Source organism: Citrus clementina, unplaced genomic scaffold (assembly GCF_000493195.1).
Source record: "Citrus clementina cultivar Clemenules unplaced genomic scaffold, Citrus_clementina_v1.0 scaffold_7, whole genome shotgun sequence".
Taxonomy (NCBI): Eukaryota; Viridiplantae; Streptophyta; class Magnoliopsida; order Sapindales; family Rutaceae; genus Citrus; species Citrus x clementina.
The window spans coordinates 8,089,546-8,108,488 of record NW_006262075.1 but is presented as its reverse complement, the minus strand read 5'-3'; the positions used below and the strand labels follow the sequence as shown (position 1 = coordinate 8,108,488).

General features: G+C 36.6%; 1 protein-coding gene across 1 annotated transcript; it reads left to right on the top strand.

Moving 5' to 3' along the window:
* Positions 1 to 1,490: 1,490 nt before the first annotated feature.
* Positions 1,491 to 9,642, top strand: LOC18035813 (LRR receptor-like serine/threonine-protein kinase IOS1). Its single transcript, XM_024181064.1, has 14 exons — positions 1,491 to 1,901; positions 5,447 to 5,582; positions 5,687 to 6,224; positions 6,330 to 6,805; positions 6,914 to 7,052; positions 7,148 to 7,219; positions 7,318 to 7,389; positions 7,473 to 7,553; positions 7,645 to 7,799; positions 7,902 to 8,125; positions 8,212 to 8,338; positions 8,509 to 8,571; positions 8,665 to 8,854; positions 9,222 to 9,642. Exons 1-14 carry the CDS (start codon positions 1,491 to 1,493, stop codon positions 9,640 to 9,642), a joined length of 3,105 nt encoding a protein of 1,034 aa, XP_024036832.1.
* The last annotated feature ends 9,301 nt before the right edge of the window (positions 9,643 to 18,943 follow it).

The following is an 18,943-nucleotide window of genomic DNA, read 5'->3' as shown; positions in this document are numbered from 1 at the left end:
CTATGAAAAACATACGTTTGATAGAACTAAAATTTTTGTCCTGAAGAATTGTATTTGAGTAGAATAGTCTTTTTTTTTTTTTTGTCTTTTTGAAATTTGTAAATTGTAATTGCTTCCTACTAGAAAGTGAACTGTCTTTTTAACCAACTTTTAATTTTTTGTGGTTCCAACTATTTGAGCAGAAAATGTTGTCTAGTGGGGGGAAGGAAATTCTGATCAAAGCGGCAGCCCAAGCAATTCCAGCGTGTGCAATGAGTGTTTTCAAACTCCCAAGAGGCTTTTGTGATGATATTCAACGAGCTATAGCGAAGTTCTGGTGGGGCTCGAAAGGGGATAAGCGTGGAATCCATTGGCAGAAATGGGAGAAGCTCAGCCAGGCGAAGATTAGAGGGGGGCTGGGATTTCGAGAGTTTGCTTGCTTCAATCAAGCATTGGTAGCTAAGCAAGCTTGGAGACTTTTGCAGTACCCAAACTCCCTTGTTTCAAGAGTCCTTCAAGCAAGATATTACAGGAAATCCAGCTTTTTAAGTGCAGAAGCAGGAGCCAATGCCTCGTATATTTGGAGAAGCATCCTTTGGGGTAGGCAAGTGATTAAGAAGGGTATGAGATGGCGGATAGGTAATGGAAAGAAGATAGCAATTTTCTTGGATAATTGGCTGCCAAGATCGGAGACCTTCAGACCTATTTTCCCTCCATCATTGCCTGTAAACTCAGTTGTTGCAGATTTAATTAAGGCTAACAACCAATGGGATGAAATCAAGCTGCGGCAGTACTTCATGGGTGCAGACACAGTAGAGATCCTCAAGATTTCCCTCCCAGCTGAGCAAGCGGAAGATGAAGTGCTTTGGCATTACGACAAAAGAGGGAACTACTCGGTCAAGAGTGGGTACCAACTAGCTTTGAGAACGAAATTTCCAGACTCCACCAGCAGCTCAGAGGCTTCCAACCAGTACTGGAGTGCCCTTTGGTCTCTGGAGCTGCCTGAGAAGCTTAAAATCTTCATGTGGAGGGCCTCAAATAATTTACTTCCATCGGCGGAAAATCTGTGGAAAAGGAAGGTAGTGGATCAGCCAACTTGTAAGCGATGCAAAATAAGTGTAGAGACTATCAGCCATGCCCTCTTGGAGTGCAAGTCTGCGAGAAAGATTTGGCTCCAGTCCCCCTATACAGCCCCTAGCCTAGAAGCTAATTCTCAGGACATCTTTAGCACTCTACAAAGAATGGCTAAGGAGCTGAGGAAAGCAGATTTGGAATTAATGGTTGCTCTGTGTTGGTCTGCATGGTATGCTAGGAACAAATGTATTTTCGATGGCAGGGAGATTAATCCTATTGTCTCAGCTGCAAAAGCGGAATCTGTGTTGACAGCATTTTAGAGAGTTAGGAAGCCTGAGCAAGCTCATATATTTCTCCACAGAAAAGAGAAGCAGCAGTAGTGGCTCCCCCCCCCTGAGAATGTTTTCAAAGTTAACGTGGATGCTGCTATTGATTCAATGAATCTGAGTGAAGGAGTGGGAGCTGTGATTAGAGACTCTAATGGTAAGATAGTTGCGGCTGTGATTAATCAGAATCTCCTTAAGGGGTCAGTTAGCTTGGCTGAAGCAGAGGCTGTGCTTTGGGGCCTACAGCTGGCAAGAAGTGCGGATGTAACCTCTTTGATCATTGAGTCAGATTGCTTAGAGGTAGTCCAGCTAGTGAACAACACCAAGGGCAGTAGATCAGAAATTTTTTGGACAATTCTGGCAATCCAAAACCAAATGAAGAATTTCCAGAAAGTTATTGTCAAGCACATTCCAAGACACTGTAATGCTTGTGCCCATTACCTAGCTAAGAGAGCTGTGGGGAAAAACTCTCCTTGTATGTGGCTAGGAAATATTCCAGCTAAATTATATGATGTACTCAAGGTGTTGTGATTAATAAAAGGCTTACTTTCTTTTAAAAAAAAAAACTAGTTGAGTTAATAAATTCTCTTGTTGAAATTAAGAAATTTGAGATTTGATCGCCTCTCACATCACATGGAAAACATATTGGGTTATTGTTATACTAAATAAAAAAAGAAAACAACGATTTTCTATTTAATAACCTTCTATTTTATTCCATATTTATCTCAATTCCCTTATCTACCTACGTCATGTTGGGGCATCTAAAGATTTGAAGCATCACAGAGAATTGGTCAGGTTATTTGAGCCTGAGGGATATTTTATTGCGTAATGAGATTGTCAGCATCGATTCGTTGTATATTGATTCTCTTGGATGGCAATTTGCTAAATTTTGAGGCCCAACCCGACTTCTCAATAATTTTTTAATGCACATTGTGAGAGACACGCCTCTACCAACATTATTATTATTTGATAATACAACTTGTGTACCATTTAACAAATAAAATTTCATAATTTGCTATTCATTTTTTAGGTTGACCTGGTAGTTAATTCAAATTTTCGAGTATTTTAAGTTTTAACCAATACATACTTACAAACTCTTGAATAGTACTAGTGACTAGCACAACAAGATTAAAGTTATAATAATTTAACTCTCAGTGTAAATTTCCTAACTGAAGTCAAATTTAAGCATCGTCGTGTCAGTAGATTAAACTAAATTTATTTTTTATATTTTTATTACGATTATAACTTGAGTAGAGTAAATTATGTTTACAAAATAATGTTTGATGCGAGGGTTCTATAAATAAATTTTACATATTGATATGTTTATTAATGCATATGATGAGTGATTTTCTTTATTTATTTTGATTATAAATGCATGAGAGTATTTTATGAAAAAGAATGTAGATTTAAAATATGATAAAAATACTTGTGTACATGTGTATAAAAGTTTTTTGTTTTTTAAAATCATTAGACAATACCCTTCCCCTCTAAATACAGAGATGGGAATGGAGATATAGTTAAAAAGTTATACTCAAAGATATTCAGTTACAGAGATAGAATATAGAGAAATAATTGAGAAAAAACCCTTTGGGGCCTGTTTGAGCACACATAAAGCTTTTTGTTGTGCGCTTCGACATTTTTGTCTTTTGAGGGGCTATTTAACGCATGCAGTATATTGAGATATAATAAGACATATGAGATGAGAATCGTTGGCCTACCTCTTGTAGTTCTAGACACAACAATATACTTTTTACCACCCGTATGAGATCCAGGTATGACAAAATTATTCCCCTAGGTAATTGTTTCGTGATAGTTTAAGAATTATGTATATATGCTCTCTCTTGATGTTATTTTCATGATTGTTATATATAACATCATGTATTTCTTCTGAACGCTAGTTACTTGATTTAGAGTTAGACATTTTACGTATGTCTTTACATACAATTTGATGAAATTGTACATTGCAATAATATAATTATTTAAAGTAATGGAGTGTTTACTTTCCAGGTTGGAGAATTGGGATTATTGATAATGTTTACTTCACAAAATAAGAGTAGGAATCGGAATCATAATTATGGGCCTTACCTCAAAAAAGAAATGAAGAATGGGAGGCTGATTCTCGGAGGGGGAAGGGGGGAATCAGTCTCCCATTCTTTGGAGTGACGATTTTGTCTCCCCAATAAAATTCATAAATTCAATTTTATCCTTGGTTAAAAAAAAACTAGTTGAGCAGATTGATTTGCAACGTCGTCGATGAGAACCGAAAGCCATGATGGTCGTATGCGGGTCGTCGTGCATCACTCTCAATGCTATCTTGTCGAACATAGCAAAGCCTTACATTGATCTCATTGCAAGCAATCCCATCAAACAACATCCTGTCGTGGATAATCGTCATACGTGATCTCGTCGTTGCTACCACTCTCAGAACTTTAGACATCACTGTTGCACGCGATCCTATCTTGTGGGGTGTCAATTTTCGCTTGTCAATCAGAAAAATAATTTTTTTGTTATTATATATTATTATTATTATTATTATTGACAATATTTATTAATAACAATAGAAAAATAGTAGTAGTAGAAACAACAATAACAACAAGAAGTAATTAACTAAGGGCATGTTAGTCACTTAAAACAATTCATTCCGATTCGAAGACAAAGTAAATACATTAATGGGATTACAACCTATTTCGATTTTAATTATTACAGTTCAAACAAATAACTTATTCTGATTCCTCTTCCCTATTCCTATTTCATCTCATTCCAGTTCTTACCTATTCCGATTTTTGTTTAGTAAACAGACCAAAAGCTTATTTTCAAAACCTATTATTCACTTACTGAGTTTTAAACTTTCCACGTTTTACTAATTTTTCCCTCCCAAAGAAGGTTACATGCGCATTAGTCAATCCAATGACTATAGTTATTTTGAGTTTTTACCATGTGATGGTGCTAGGAAATAGATCATATCATTAGAGCTTTTTAATCACCTCATTTTAGATCATATAAGTACAATATGATTATTGTAGATGTTTAATTAATGTTTATTGATATTACCATAGTAAACTATTTTGATACTCTTAGAAATATTGGATGATATTTGGATGAGATTATTTAAGCACATTATATTACAGTATTGATGTGTGATATTATATTGAGGAGATTGATCAAGGAAGTTGGTTGAATATTGAATTATTTTTTAGGGTGTTTATTTTATGGATTTGCAGGTTGGAAATATAAAAAATATAAGGTAGACTCTGTTGAATTTTCAACAATATCCTTATTGATATTTTATTTAATCACTTTAGATGAAACTAGATAAATTCGCCTTTAGATTGTTTTTCTTAGTGGTAGTTAAGTTTTATGGCTGGACTAAATTGTGATATATTTCAAAATAACTAATTAACTGATAATTTATCCAAACATTTCAATTTAACAAGTTCTTAATGTCGTTTTGGTGAGTTATATCTGAATATCATCGTTAAGTCTTACAATTATATACTACATCTTGTTGAATCAACCTTGGATGTGTAGACCGATGGGTTAGGCTTGACGAAAGATGAAGAGCCACTGAATTATATGATAAAATATATATAAAAACAAGTAAAATCTAAAAATAACCTTGTATATTCGCAGCCTCTCAAGGTGTTTTTTCCTAGCGTGCGGATTGCTGAATTCGTCAAAATTGAAGTTTACAAATTAATTAATTTGGTATATTCACTGTTTCTGGGTAAATAAGCCCAACGACTAATTAAGTCTGCAGAGAAGTTGAATTACTCAAAGTATAAGTCTTCTTCCCACGCTGTTTGCCATTGTTCAACGAATTCAGCTACTTGATGCTGACTTTCTAGCAACATACACATTCAATATCACAGATCACAATACACTTCTTCTTGAAAGTGAAATTAATTAACTAATTAAGCAATAAAGTATTACCATCAGCCAGTTGCTTGAAACTTTTGCCATGCGCGTTGTCGCTATCTAGCTACAAGACCACAATTGACCACGTCGCAAAACTATTTTCTATTCAATTTCCTCTTACAATTCTTCAACATTTTATTACAAATTGTCAGACGATGCTTGTTCTACATTTCTCTCCAGAGGAAAGAAGAATTAGGAACCTGACAATGGAAATGTTTCAGCGATTTGCCTTATTATGTCTCTGCATTTTCCATCTTGCAGCCCTTGTTTGTGCTCAGGATCAAGCAGGTTTGCAGCTCTCAATTTTACGACAGCAATTTTATTCATAATATTGTATACAGGGAATACCTTAAGGCTAAATTACTTTTTCTGTGGATATTTATTTGTGTCAGGATTCATTAGCTTGGACTGTGGGTTACCAAAAGATTCTAGCTACACTGAAACCTCAACGAAATTAAGATATACTTCTGATGCAAATTACATAGAAACCGGCCTCCCAAAGAGTATATTACTGCAATACAGAAGAATGAAGCAACAGCAAGTGTGGAGTCTCAGAAGCTTTCCTGATGGGATAAGAAACTGTTACAGATTCAATCTTACTAGGAATACTAAATATTTAATCAGAGCCACTTTCATGTATGGAAATTATGATGAGCAAAATAATTTACCAGAATTTGATGTTCATTTGGGACCTAACTTGTGGGGTACAATAAAAATAGAAAATGTATCCGTTGATTATTCAGTGGAGATCATACATGTACTCTCATCGGATTATTTATCCGTCTGTATCGTGAATACCAACAAAGGGACTCCGTTCATATCAGCATTGGAATTAAGGCCTCTGGATAATAATACTTACATAACTCAAACTGATTCGCTGGAACTATCTATTCGCCTGGATGTTGGTTCCACATCAAATGCTACATTCAGGTTAGACCTTTTTACGTAACTGTTGCACCTCAAATTAGCTTTTAAGTGAAGCAGCTATAGTGTTGGATTAAAATCATTGTTAAATTACTGTGCAATACGCGTCAGGTATATAGATGATGCTTATGATCGGGTCTGGTGGCCATATGATTTGGATGAGTGGGAACCGTTCAGCACTTCAGAAGCTGTTGATGCTGATGGTAGCAAAAATTTCAAACCACCACCTCGTGCCATGAAGTCCGCTGTCAGACCTGTTAATGCGAGCAATTCCTTGGATTTCTCCATAAACGCTAGTGATCCTACATCCCAATTATATGTCTACATGCACTTTGCTGAAATTGAAGAGCTGAAAGCAAATGAGTCCAGATTGTTCAACATTACTTGGAATGGCAATCTTTGGTATGGACCTTTAAAACTGAATTATCTGTCCTCCACCACGGTGTTCTCACAATCTGCCATGAGTGGGGGACAATATAACTTTTCACTCATCAAAACCGGAAATTCAACTCATCCGCCAATCATTAATGCCATTGAAATCTACGAGGTAAAGGAATTTTCGCAGTCACAAACAGATGAACAAGATGGTACGTTCTGATCACTTATGCCATTTGTGGTTAATCTGATACCAATTTTATTCAAGGATCATTGTGTTAAATGCTAATTTCTTTCATTCAATTTCATCGGAACGTTAGTTGATGCCATCATGAATATCAAGTCATTTTATGGATTGAAGAAAAACTGGCAAGGAGATCCATGTGCTCCCCAAGATTACTTGTGGGAGGGTCTCAATTGCAGCTATCCCGATGATGATTCACCAAGAATAACCTCCCTGTATGTTTGAGTCTTCTGGGTAGAAATAACATATTTTGTTTATTCTAGTTTAGTATTTCAACTTTCTCTTACTGAAATTATTGAATTGCAATCAGAAATTTATCTGCAAGTGAATTGACCGGGGGTTTTGCTCATTATCTTACCAATCTCACAATGCTTACATCTCTGTAAGTATCTGATCAAATCTGACAGTAGTTGTTAAGTATCCAGTATATGAAATAATGTTGGAATGAAATTGGCTAACTGTTTTCAATCATTCATTTAGGGACTTGTCAAACAATAACTTGACAGGACCGGTGCCTAAATTTCTATCTCAGTTGTCATCCTTGAAATTCCTGTAAGTAACTTGAAGTAAAATTTGCAATTTTCTCGGACAGGAAAACTGAAGAAACTCATATTTTTTTCTTCATCTCTTTGCAGAAACTTGGCACGAAACAAGCTCACTGGTCCACTCCCAGTTGAACTACTTGAAAAACAGGAAAACAATACACTAGAACTGAGGTATGGTACAACTTATTGTTGCAGTCTCCTCACACACTAAATTATTTGAGCTAGAGTCTTACTTTACGACTTTTGTATGGATCGATTCCAGATTTGACGGAAATCCAGATCTTTGTCGATCGGCTTCATGCAAGAAAGAAAAGAAGAAATTTGTTGTCCCGTTAGTAGCATCAGTTGCTTCAGTTTTTGTCGTCTTAGCCGCATTAATTGGCTTATGGAGCCTTAAACGGAAAAAGCAATTACCAGGTCGGACCAAATTATTGCTATATTATATGTCAATTACCATGTAAACTGGAAATCATTTTTCAGACCCACAAATTCTTATATGGCTTGTTAGACTATCATCAGGGAGGAAGGTGGATGCTAATTGCAACAGATCATACGAGTCCTTGGACCTGAGTAGTCGACAATTCACTTACTCTGAGGTCTTGAGGATGACCAACAACTTTGAGAGGGTTCTTGGCAAGGGAGGATTCGGAACAGTGTACCATGGCAAATTGGACAATGATGAAGTAGCCGTGAAGATGCTATCTCCGTCATCATCTCAAGGGTATAAGCAATTTCAGGCAGAGGTATTCATACGAAACTCAAAAAAAATCTTCAGTCTATGACATGGACTTTTCTTGGATAACAAGTAAGATATGGTTCTTAAATATAGGTCAAGCTTCTTTTGAGAGTTCACCACAGAAACTTAACAACCCTTGTTGGGTATTGTGATGAGGGCACGAACATGGCACTCATCTATGAGTACATGGCTAATGGAAACTTGGAAGAGCATCTTTCAGGTTTGAATCTACTTGAAATCTTTGATTATAAAAAAATATGCATGTATGTACAGATTTCTCAAACCATAAACTAATTTTTTCGATGATTCAGTGATATAATTTAATTTTTGGTAACTTAGATAACTAAATAAGCAGCAAGATTTGAACTGTTTGATTTCATTTTGATATAGATAGTAGCAAAGAAATCTTGAACTGGGAAGAGCGGCTTCGAATAGCAGTGGAAGCAGCTCTGGGTTAGTAAGAAAATTTGGTTTGCATAATAACTTTGATTTGATTACAATGTTTTGAGTCATGGCTTTAAGTCAATTAATGTAATTCAAATGCAGGACTGGAATATCTGCACCAAGGTTGTAAGCCACCAATCGTTCACAGAGATGTGAAGTCTACAAACATCTTAATAAATGAGAAATTCCAAGCGAAGTTAGCTGATTTTGGGCTGTCCAGAGTATTTCCAGTTGAAGGTGGCACTCATGTGTCGACAACCATTGCCGGCACCCCAGGATACCTTGACCCCGAGTAAGTGATTCATATGAAATTTACTCGTGAACAATTTTCCTAACCGAGAAAAGCTTACTACATGTTTTTTTTCATTCCAATTGCATCCATATACATTCTTCTGCAGATAAAATTTAATTTATTCACCTTTATTAAAAAAGAAAAAAGAAAAAGCTCACTAAAATAATATTATTCAACATAAATGAACTCAAATTGGAAATAATAAAACCCAAACGGAGGAGTAAAGAACAGAGTGCTCTATAATTACAGAGTATTTAGTATTGTACAAAACAGAGAACCCCGTTTTATACATAACCAAATCCACTTACATTTTTACTGGTGCAGAAAATACTTGAATAATTTCAAATGCTTCATCTTTTACTTGCAGGTATTATATATCAAATAGGTTGACTGAAAAAAGTGACGTGTATAGTTTCGGGGTCGTTCTCCTGGAGATAATAACAGGACATCCTGTAATTTCAAAATCAGCTGAGAATGGACACACTCACGTAGCTCAATGGGTTAGTTCCATGCTTGACAAAGGAGACATAAGAAGCACTGTTGACCCAAGGTTAAAGGGCGATTTTGACATCAACGCTGCCTGGAAAGCTGTGGAAATAGCAATGGCCTGTGTTTCTTCTACTGCCAACAGAAGACCATTTATGAATCAAGTCGTGATGGAATTGAATGACTGTTTGGCAATGGAAGCAGCTCAAAAGAAGGAGAGCATCACCACGTCCGATTCGAATAATTCTGTTGAAATGATCACTGTGAATCTGCATACTGAATTATCCCCATTAGCAAGGTGATAGTTGTGCAACAGTGTTAATATTAGGACTTCAAGCAAACGAGAAGAAATAATTTTTTTTTGTAATTACGTTTCAATGGGTTAAGAACTTCGTATCTACGATGGTTCTGGTTCTATTTTCCTTTTCTTTTTTTTGTAATTTTAAAAAAAAATTCATTGTATATATGTAATAACGCTACTACTGAAACAGAATCTCCAAGTAAGTGCCCAATAATAACATTTAAGTTTGTTTTAACACACTAGAAGTCGGTTAAAAATCCATCCTGTAGTGACAGATTCATTTAGAAGGACTTTTGCAGAACTTATTCTAACTATGATGATGGATGTCACCTTATTATCACCTACACTTGAACGCTGAAACGTTCAGTAATCTCATGCACTTGAAATATATATTTAATTGAGAATTGCATTATATTTAATTTGAATATTCGGTTTTACTTTGACAAGAACAAATGGATTGAATCTGTAATATAATCAAAGTAAGCAGTCATTCCAAGTATTTTCTTGACCACTTGGACACTCAAGTTCAAAATTTTATATGCATATTAATTGGTAGACTTTTCGTCTTTTTCTTGACATTGTACTACTGATCTCTTAAAATAATTGTTCCTTACAGCCATAATGAGGTGGACTTAGGGATGGCAATGGGCACCGCCCGCAGCGGGTTTGCCATTACCAAACCCAAACCCGCACAAAATTTAAATTACCAAATCCACCTGCAACCCGCAGCAGGTTTTAACAATTACCAAACCCGTAATGGTACCCGGCGGATTTTTTGCGGGTTTCCGTATTTAAAATCACAAATGTTTAATATATAAATTTATAATAATAACCTCAAATTCCATATAACATACTCAATTTTATATTTAAACAATGTAAATAAAAAATTAAAATTTCCACATCAATCCAACACAAATTCTCAAATTTAAGTATAAATTACACAAATTCATTTAAAAAATACAAATTAGTATCAAAAAATAATAATTACATTTCATATTATCATTTAAAACAAGCTCCAAGAGAAGATATTCATTTCATTCACCACCATAAGCACCCATCCAACACAATGCCTATAATAATAATTAAGATTAATATTTTCAAATACTAATTCGAAGGGAAATGCCTTTAGTTTTCTTTAGGTTATGACTTTAGAATGGGAGATGGGTCACATACACACATACACAACTTTGAGCCTTTGATTATTTGGTAATTTGAATAATGACATTATTTTCTTTATACATTTTAAAATTAAAATTAAATTAAAAATATTTGGAAAAAATATTGCGGGTTTGGTGGATATCCATGCGGGTATCCATCGGATATAAGGTTAATACCAAACCCATCCGCATCCATATGCGGGTTTTAGTTTATAATACTAAATCCGCCCGCAACGGGTAAAATTACCCACAGCGGGCGGGTTTTGGCGGGTGGGTTTGGGCGGATTTGCGGATTTGCGGGTACAATTGCCATCCCTAGGTGGACTACTAATCTCTTCAAACAAGGCTTTGAAATTGTATAAACTAGAAGACAGACTCTTTAGTGATACTTTTTCCATGTTTTTTTTTCAAGAGTAAATTTTAGTTCATCCTAGATGTTACGACAATGTACCTTTGACTTTAAAAGAACAAATTTTAAATAATAAACGTGTTATAATAGATATTTAATAAAAACTTTTTAAATTTGATAATGGCGAAAGCTCGTAATACATGGGGAGAGAGAGCGCAAGTGGTTATATATTGATTAACTAGTGGACTCAATCATTCGTTGATTTAAACAACGCGGTGTAGTTTATCTCAAGTCTTTAAAGAAAGTAAAGACAAGATATCATACAATGGATTGTTGACCAAGCAAACCCCTTTGTGTTTCAAAATTGAACAAAGCTACTCCGTTGTTAAAAAGATTCTGTTAACTTTCAATTATTTCGATGTTGTTTATTATTTGACCCTTAGAATCAGACTTAAAAGTTAAAAAAAAAATTAAATTGGCAACTATGTACTTGCACAAAGTTCAGCAGTTAATCAGTTAAAAAATTAATTTTGATTAAAATAATAAAAGAAAAAAGTTAAAAACTAAAACATATAGGTGCATGTCAGCGAGCAGCCTGCGTTTAGGAGGCCCGTCAACTTGTGTAATAATATACTACCAACTGATATTACAATCTTATTCAAGTGGTTTTATGAGATTAATCAAGGGATGCTAATAGTCCAACTCTTTCTAGTTTCATGCTAGATAGGGTTGGTAAAAACTCGGGTCCGGACTGGGTTTGGCCTTACCCGGGACCAATTCGGATCAATAAAATAGCTGCCCAGACCCGGATTGGTGCCTGATTTTTTCACATCTAGTCCGAGTCAAGCCCGGCACCTCTCGGGCACGGGTTTTTGATCCGGGCCTTGTTGGTTTTGGAATTGGTTTGCCATAAGTGGAATCATTTGTAGATTTTTTGTTTGAAAAAGGACTCATGTAAGAGAAAGCCGAAAGCAAGGAAAAAGAAAACAAAAACAAAGAACCATAACCACATAACAACATGTAAGGCCTATCAAATGGTGGTCAAAGCACTCAAGAATCAAGATCTAAGCCTGTCAAGTGGTGGTCAAAGCACTCAAGAGTCAAGACCTTTTGCTTTTTGCAATCATATGATGATTTTACAGGATGTATAAGACGTTTTTGCAATCGGTGTCGGCTTGGAGTGTTTGCTTGGGGTGTTTGCTTTTTGCAGCCAGCAGCTTGTGTTTCCTTGGAATGTTGAGTTGTGGCCGCTAGCTTGGAGTGTTAGAGAGCTGGAGGTGCGGTAGCCGTTAGCACTGCTTGTGTTTACTTAACAATAGAATAGAAAACTAGGGTTTGTTTCAATTTTGGGTGTATTGTATTTATATTTTCTTTCTTTTTATTTTTTTAACTTATCAAAAACCCGGGCACGGATCTGGGTTTCGAGTTTTTGGTGCCATCACCGGAACCAGACCCGAAAGTGTCCGGGTATTAAATTTCAATATTTGGAACCGTATTTTTTGTATATGCGGTCCAGATTTTTGGTCGGGTTCGAGCCAGATCCGGTCGAGGCGGGTTTTATTGCCACACCCAATGCTTGAAGATATCAAATATATATTGTTTCTTAATGAGGTCTTTCTCTAAACGAGTATGCAACATCAAGTTGGCTATAAATTTTTCTTTCTAACATGCTCATAATTTTTACTCATAAGTTTCAAACTGAAATACCTTCAATTCTTATTCAAATAAATCCAAAAATTCAAACATCTAATACTAATTAATCCCACATCGGCAAAGCACGGGAGAGATGCTGGGTTTATAAGGGGTGATTCACACCTTAATTGGGAAGACGCGTTTTGGGGTGTATGGGCACCCCAAGAACAAATCCGTGCGGGCTTTGTTAAGGCCCAAAGCGGACAATATCTTGCCAGGTCTGAGTTGAGTCATGACATTATGGTATCAGAGCAACTAGGTTAGGATTCTGTAGACTTTCTTTTATAGTTTCATTAGATTGTCTAATAAAATTGATTACATTTGTTTTGCAGACATGAAGAAGGACAATATGGGTATGAAAAGTGTTAAGAATAAGAGATGGACAGAAATTGACAGGACCGAACAATTTATCTGAGGAGGAGTTCTTGTCAAAGATCTTAGTTATACTACTTTTTGCTCTTGTTTACAATAACAAATTTTCTTAGTTATACTACTTATTTAGTACTCTGTGCACTTGCACGACCTTTAGCTATGAATTATTTACCCTTTTTATTATTTATTTATTCTCCGTGTTATAGTCAAAAGATGTCACGTAGGGGAGGTGCTAGACATGCCTCTAGCTCGAGAGATGTTTTAGGTATCGCTGACGACGCTGACCCAACCTTGCGCGAGATGGCTAACGAAGGAAATCCTATGATGCGCGCAATGTTTAGATTGATGGAACAACAAAGTAAGTTAATTCAAGATATGGCTAGAGGTAGAGTTGGGGCACAAGAGAATGTGCCAATTGAAAGCCAAGGTGGCGCAAGAGATCATGGAGCTATGGTGAACTTAGAACGATTTAAGAAATTGAGACCACCTACCTTTCAGGGGACTGTCGATCCCATGGTTGTAGAGGCATGGCTAAAACAGATGGAGAAGATATTTGTGGCTATGGGTTGTAATGATGATCAAAGGGTAATATTGGCTTCATTTGTCCTTCAGGGTGAGGCAGACCACTGGTGGGATGCCAAATCTCGTCTTTTAAGGGCTGGCTTGCAAGATGCACCCATTACTTGGGAGTTATTTCTGGAGGCTTTTCATGAAAAGTATTTTCCTAAACGAGTTCGACATCAGATGGAGGCTGATTTCCTAAGGTTGACTCAAGGAACAAAGTCTGTTGCGGAGTATGAGGAACAATTTACCGCCCTCTCTCGTTTTGCTCCTACCTTGGTTGCTAATGAGGGTAGTAAGTATAGAAAGTTCTTGGAAGGGTTACGTCCTAACATTAAAGGGCGAGTGACTATCCTTAAGATTAACAATTATGCTGATTTGGTGGATCGAGCAATTCTTGCGGAGAAGGATATTCTTGAAGCTCAAGTTATAAGAGATCAGAGAAATAAGAAGAATCGACAAGGTGGACCACAAAATGGAAGTTCTTATAGGCAGGGCCCTCACTCCCAGAAGTATAATGGTGGAGGTAACAAATGGGATAACAAGGGTGTTCCTGATGACACTGCTCAGAGGAACTACCCCATTTGTCGACATTGTGAAAGGAGGCACCCTGGTGAATGCCATTGGAAAACTAGAGCTTGTTTTGCTTGTGGAGAATCTGGGCATAGGATTATGGATTGCCCAAAGAGACGTAGCGAGACTACAAATACTCTGACTAACGAAGGGCAGAAGAAGAAACTGAGGGTGCAAGGGCGTGTTTTTGCACTAACCGAAAAAGATGCTGAGGTGTCCAATGATGTAGTATCAGGTACATTGTCCTTATTCTCTAGAGAAGCCAAAGTTCTTTTTTATCTTGGTGCTACACATTCATTTGTATCTTGTGTGTTTGCCCGTTATGCTAATGTGCCTATCACACCACTGGATGTTCACGTGACAATTAGTACCCCTATGGGGGATTGCCAGTTAATAGATCATGTCTATAAGTCATGTGTGATCAGATTGTGTGATAGAAAATTCCTTGTGGATCTCCTACCTTTAGAGATGCACGATTTTGATTTGATTTTGGGGATGGATTGGTTAGGACCTTACCATGTTTCAATAGATTATTTTGCTAAGGAAATTATTTTTCGCCTACCTAGCGAGGAAGAATTTCATTTTCAAGGGAATCATAAGAGTCATAAAGCTTTGATTTCTATGGTTAAGGCAATGAAAATACTAAAGAAGGGGTGTGAAGGATTTTTAGCGTATATAGTTGCTGATCATCCCGATGGGGCGTGCCTTGAAGACATACCTATTGTAAGGGAGTTTATTGATGTATTTCCTGAAGATCTTCCTGGACTACCCTCAGATCGAGAGGTTGAGTTTACTATAGAATTAGTCCCCGGTACTACACCTACATCCAGGGCAACATATCGGATGGCACCCATTGAGTTAAAAGAACTAAAGGTCCAGCTACAAGAGTTGCTAGATAAGGGTTTCATCCGTCCTAGTGTGTCGCCTTGGGGTGCTCCCGTTTTGTTCGTAAAGAAGAAAGATGGTTCAATGAGGTTGTGTATTGATTACCGGCAGTTAAATATGGTTACTGTCAAGAATAAATACCCTCTTCCTCGAATTGATGACCTCTTTGATCAATTACGAGGTGCAGCGGTATTCTCTAAAATTGATTTACGATCTGGCTACCATCAATTGAAAATAAGAAGTGAGGATGTATCGAAGACAGCTTTTTGAACTCGTTATGGACACTATGAGTTCTTAGTTATGCCTTTTGGATTAACTAATGCTCCTGCAACGTTCATGGATTTGATGAATAGGATCTTCCAACCTTATCTTGACCAGTTTGTCATCGTCTTTATTGATGAAATATTGATTTACTTTAAGAGTAAGGAGGAGCATGAGACGCACCTGAGGATTGTATTAGAAACATTGCGGGAGAAGAAGTTGTATGGAAAATTTAAGAAATGTGAGTTTTGGCTTGATCGTGTGATGTTTTTGGGACATATAGTGACGAAGGATGGTATTTCAGCACTCCAACCAAAGTCGAGGTAATTGTGAATTGTGAAAGGCCTTCTAGTGTGACTGAAGTAAGGAGTTTCTTAGGATTGGCAGGTTATTATAGGCGCTTTGTCAAAGGATTTTCTAGCATAGCAGCACCATTGACTAATTTGACTAAGAAGAATGTGAAGTTCAATTGGGATGAGGCATGTGAAAAGAGCTTCCAAGAGCTCAAAAGTCATTTGGTGACTGCTCCCATTTTAACTCTTCCTTCTAAAGGTGGAGGTTTTGTGATTTATAGTGATGCTTCTAGAAAAGGTTTGGGTTGCATTTTAATGCAGCATGGTAAGGTTATAGCATATGCTTCTAGGTAGCTAAAGAATCATGAACAAAACTATCCAACTCACGATTTGGAATTGGCTGCTATGGTGTTTGCTCTAAAAATCTGGAGACACTATTTGTATGGGGAGACTTGTGAGATCTTCACCGATCATAAAAGTTTGAAGTACTTGTTTACTTAGAAGGAATTAAATTTGAGGCAAAGAAGATGGTTGGAGTTGGTGAAGGATTTTGATTGTTCTATTAATTACCATCCAGGTAAGGCAAATGTGGTAGTAGATGCCTTGAATATGAAATCATCTGGGTGCATGGCTCATCTTATCACCATGCAATCTCATTTGGTAAAAGACTTGAGGAGATGTGGGATTGAGGTAGTTACTCATGGGCAAGCAGACGTGTTAGCACATTTAACAGTCCAACCCACTCTAATTGATAGAGTTGAGGTAGCTCAGAAGAACGACATAGAACTCAATAAAATCCGTGAAGATGTAAGCAAAAGACATAAGCCCAGATTTAGACTTGATAATGGGAATGCATTATGGTTGGGGCAAAGGCTATGTGTGCCAGCAGACGAAGAGTTGAAGGTAGAGATCTTAAGAGAAGCGCATGAATCATCTTACAGTATGCATCCTGGTAATACTAAGATGTATCGTGATCTAAAGCAAAGTTTTTGGTAGAGGAATATGAAGAGAGATATTGCTGCTTTTGTGTCTCAGTGTTTAGTCTGCCAACAAGTAAAGATTGAACATCAAAGACCAACAGGAACTTTACAAACGCTTCCTATTCCTCAGTGGAAATGGGAACACATAACAATGGATTTCGTTTCTGGATTACCTCGTTCTAGGAGGGGATGTGATTGCATTTGGGTAATTGTTGATCGATTGACGAAATCAGCTCATTTCTTGGCAAGGAAGAGTACAGACAATGTAGGGCAACTAGCTAGGTTGTTCATTAAGGAGATAGTGAGGCTTCATGGAGTTCCAGTGTCAATAGTGTCTGATAGAGATCCACTGTTCACTTCAAGATTTTGGGCTAGCTTACATAAAGAGTTGGGGACGAAATTGAGATTTAGCACTGCGTTCCATCCACAGACAGATGGACAATCCGAAAGGACTATTCAAACCCTTGAGGATATGCTTCGAGCTTGTGTACTAGACTTGAGTGGTGGTTGGGAAGAGCACCTAATATTGATCGAATTTGCTTATAACAATAGCTTCCATTCGAGTATTGGTATGGCACCATTTGAGGCATTATATGGAAGAAAGTGTAGGTCCCCAATCTGCTGGGATGAAGTTGGTGAAAGAAAACTTTTAGGTCCAGAATTAATACAAATTACTATTGATAAAATCAAGTTGATTAGAGGACGTCTTCAAACAGCTCAGAGCAGACAGAAGAGTTATGCAGATCGTCGTAGACGTGAGTTGAAATTTGAAAAAGGAGATTTTGTTTTCTTGAAAGTATCGCCATGGAAAAGGGTGTTTTGGTTCGGGAAGAAAGGGAAGCTTAGCCCTAGATTTATTGGACCATTTGAGATTTTAGAGAGAATTGGTCTGGTGGCCTATCGCATAGCTTTACCACCAAGTCTGTCTAGGCTTCACAATGTATTTCATGTGTCTGTGTTAAGAAAGTACATTGCAGATCCTTTACATGTGCTAGACTATCAACCGATTCAGATAAATGAAGACATGTCGTATGAGGAACAACCTATTGAGATTGTCGATCGAAACGAACAAGTATTAAGGAATAGAGTTATTCCCCTAGTGAAGGTACGATGGATAAATCATTCTATAGAGGAAGCCACTTGGGAGCGAGAAGCAGAAATGTTGGAGAAGTATCCTCAACTCTTCCATGCATAAGGTAACCTTTTAATTTCGAGGACGAAATTTTTGTTAGGAGGGGAGAAATTGTAATGTCACAAATTCCCATGCATATTAAATTATGGAAATTGGGCTTTCATTGAGAATTATGGGTGGCCTATAACCCTTATTAAGAAAGGGGTACTAATTAAATAGAGGTTATTTATGAGATAATTTTGGAAAATTGTTATTTTTCCTTATTAAATAGGGTTTCTTAAGATCCCCTATAAATGCATACTTTTTCCCCTTCCATAACCCTAAGTTCACAACGTTTATTCTTCTTCTCTGCTGCTCTTTACGCTCCTACCCAAATCTTAGTATTCAAACCTTTGTTTATGAGAGAATCAAAGCGACGGGTAAGTTATTCTCCCTGTTCTCAACAGATTTCTAATCACTCTATCTAGCTAGGGTTTATATTGGCACGATTCTAGAAGGTTATAGATCTTAATGCATGATTTAGAATATATTTAGGCTTTGCTTAGGGTTTTGATTTATTATGAGTTTAGTTAATCAATCCTTGACGTATTAAGCACAGGATAATTCTGGACAGCATGAGTATCTCGAATTTAAAGCTATATTTTCTGAACGATTTTTCTTATAAAATTTATATTTCTGGAAACTAGACATGTAGGGTTTCTTGATTAAATTTTATTTCATTAAATTCGACTTCGTTTTCAATTTTATACGTATTTTGGAAATAGAAACCACTGCACTGGAAAAATGCGATTCCAGTATTGTGATCAGATTCACAAGACTATTTTTACCTCCAAATGAACTCGAAAAATTCTGAAAGTTTATATGTATGTTAATATATGTGTTTAGGATTCCCAGTGTTAATTTCATAATTTTCTGATTAGTATTTTATTTTATAAAAATCACAGAACCCGTTCTGTTTAGTTTAGATTATATGAAAACAATTTCGAATATGCTGAGAAGTAAATAGTTTTTAAAATGTTTTTGATATCAGATCCTCTTGTAAATTTT

Bases quoted from the DNA above. Each gene is read 5' to 3' on its own strand.
- LOC18035813 (XM_024181064.1), top strand. From the start codon at position 1,491: ATGAATCTGAGTGAAGGAGTGGGAGCTGTGATTAGAGACTCTAATGGT. The intron at 8,126-8,211 runs GTATTCATACGA...TCTTAAATATAG, and splicing joins ATAAGCAATTTCAGGCAGAG to GTCAAGCTTCTTTTGAGAGT. The intron at 8,572-8,664 runs GTTAGTAAGAAA...ATTCAAATGCAG, and splicing joins AGCAGTGGAAGCAGCTCTGG to GACTGGAATATCTGCACCAA.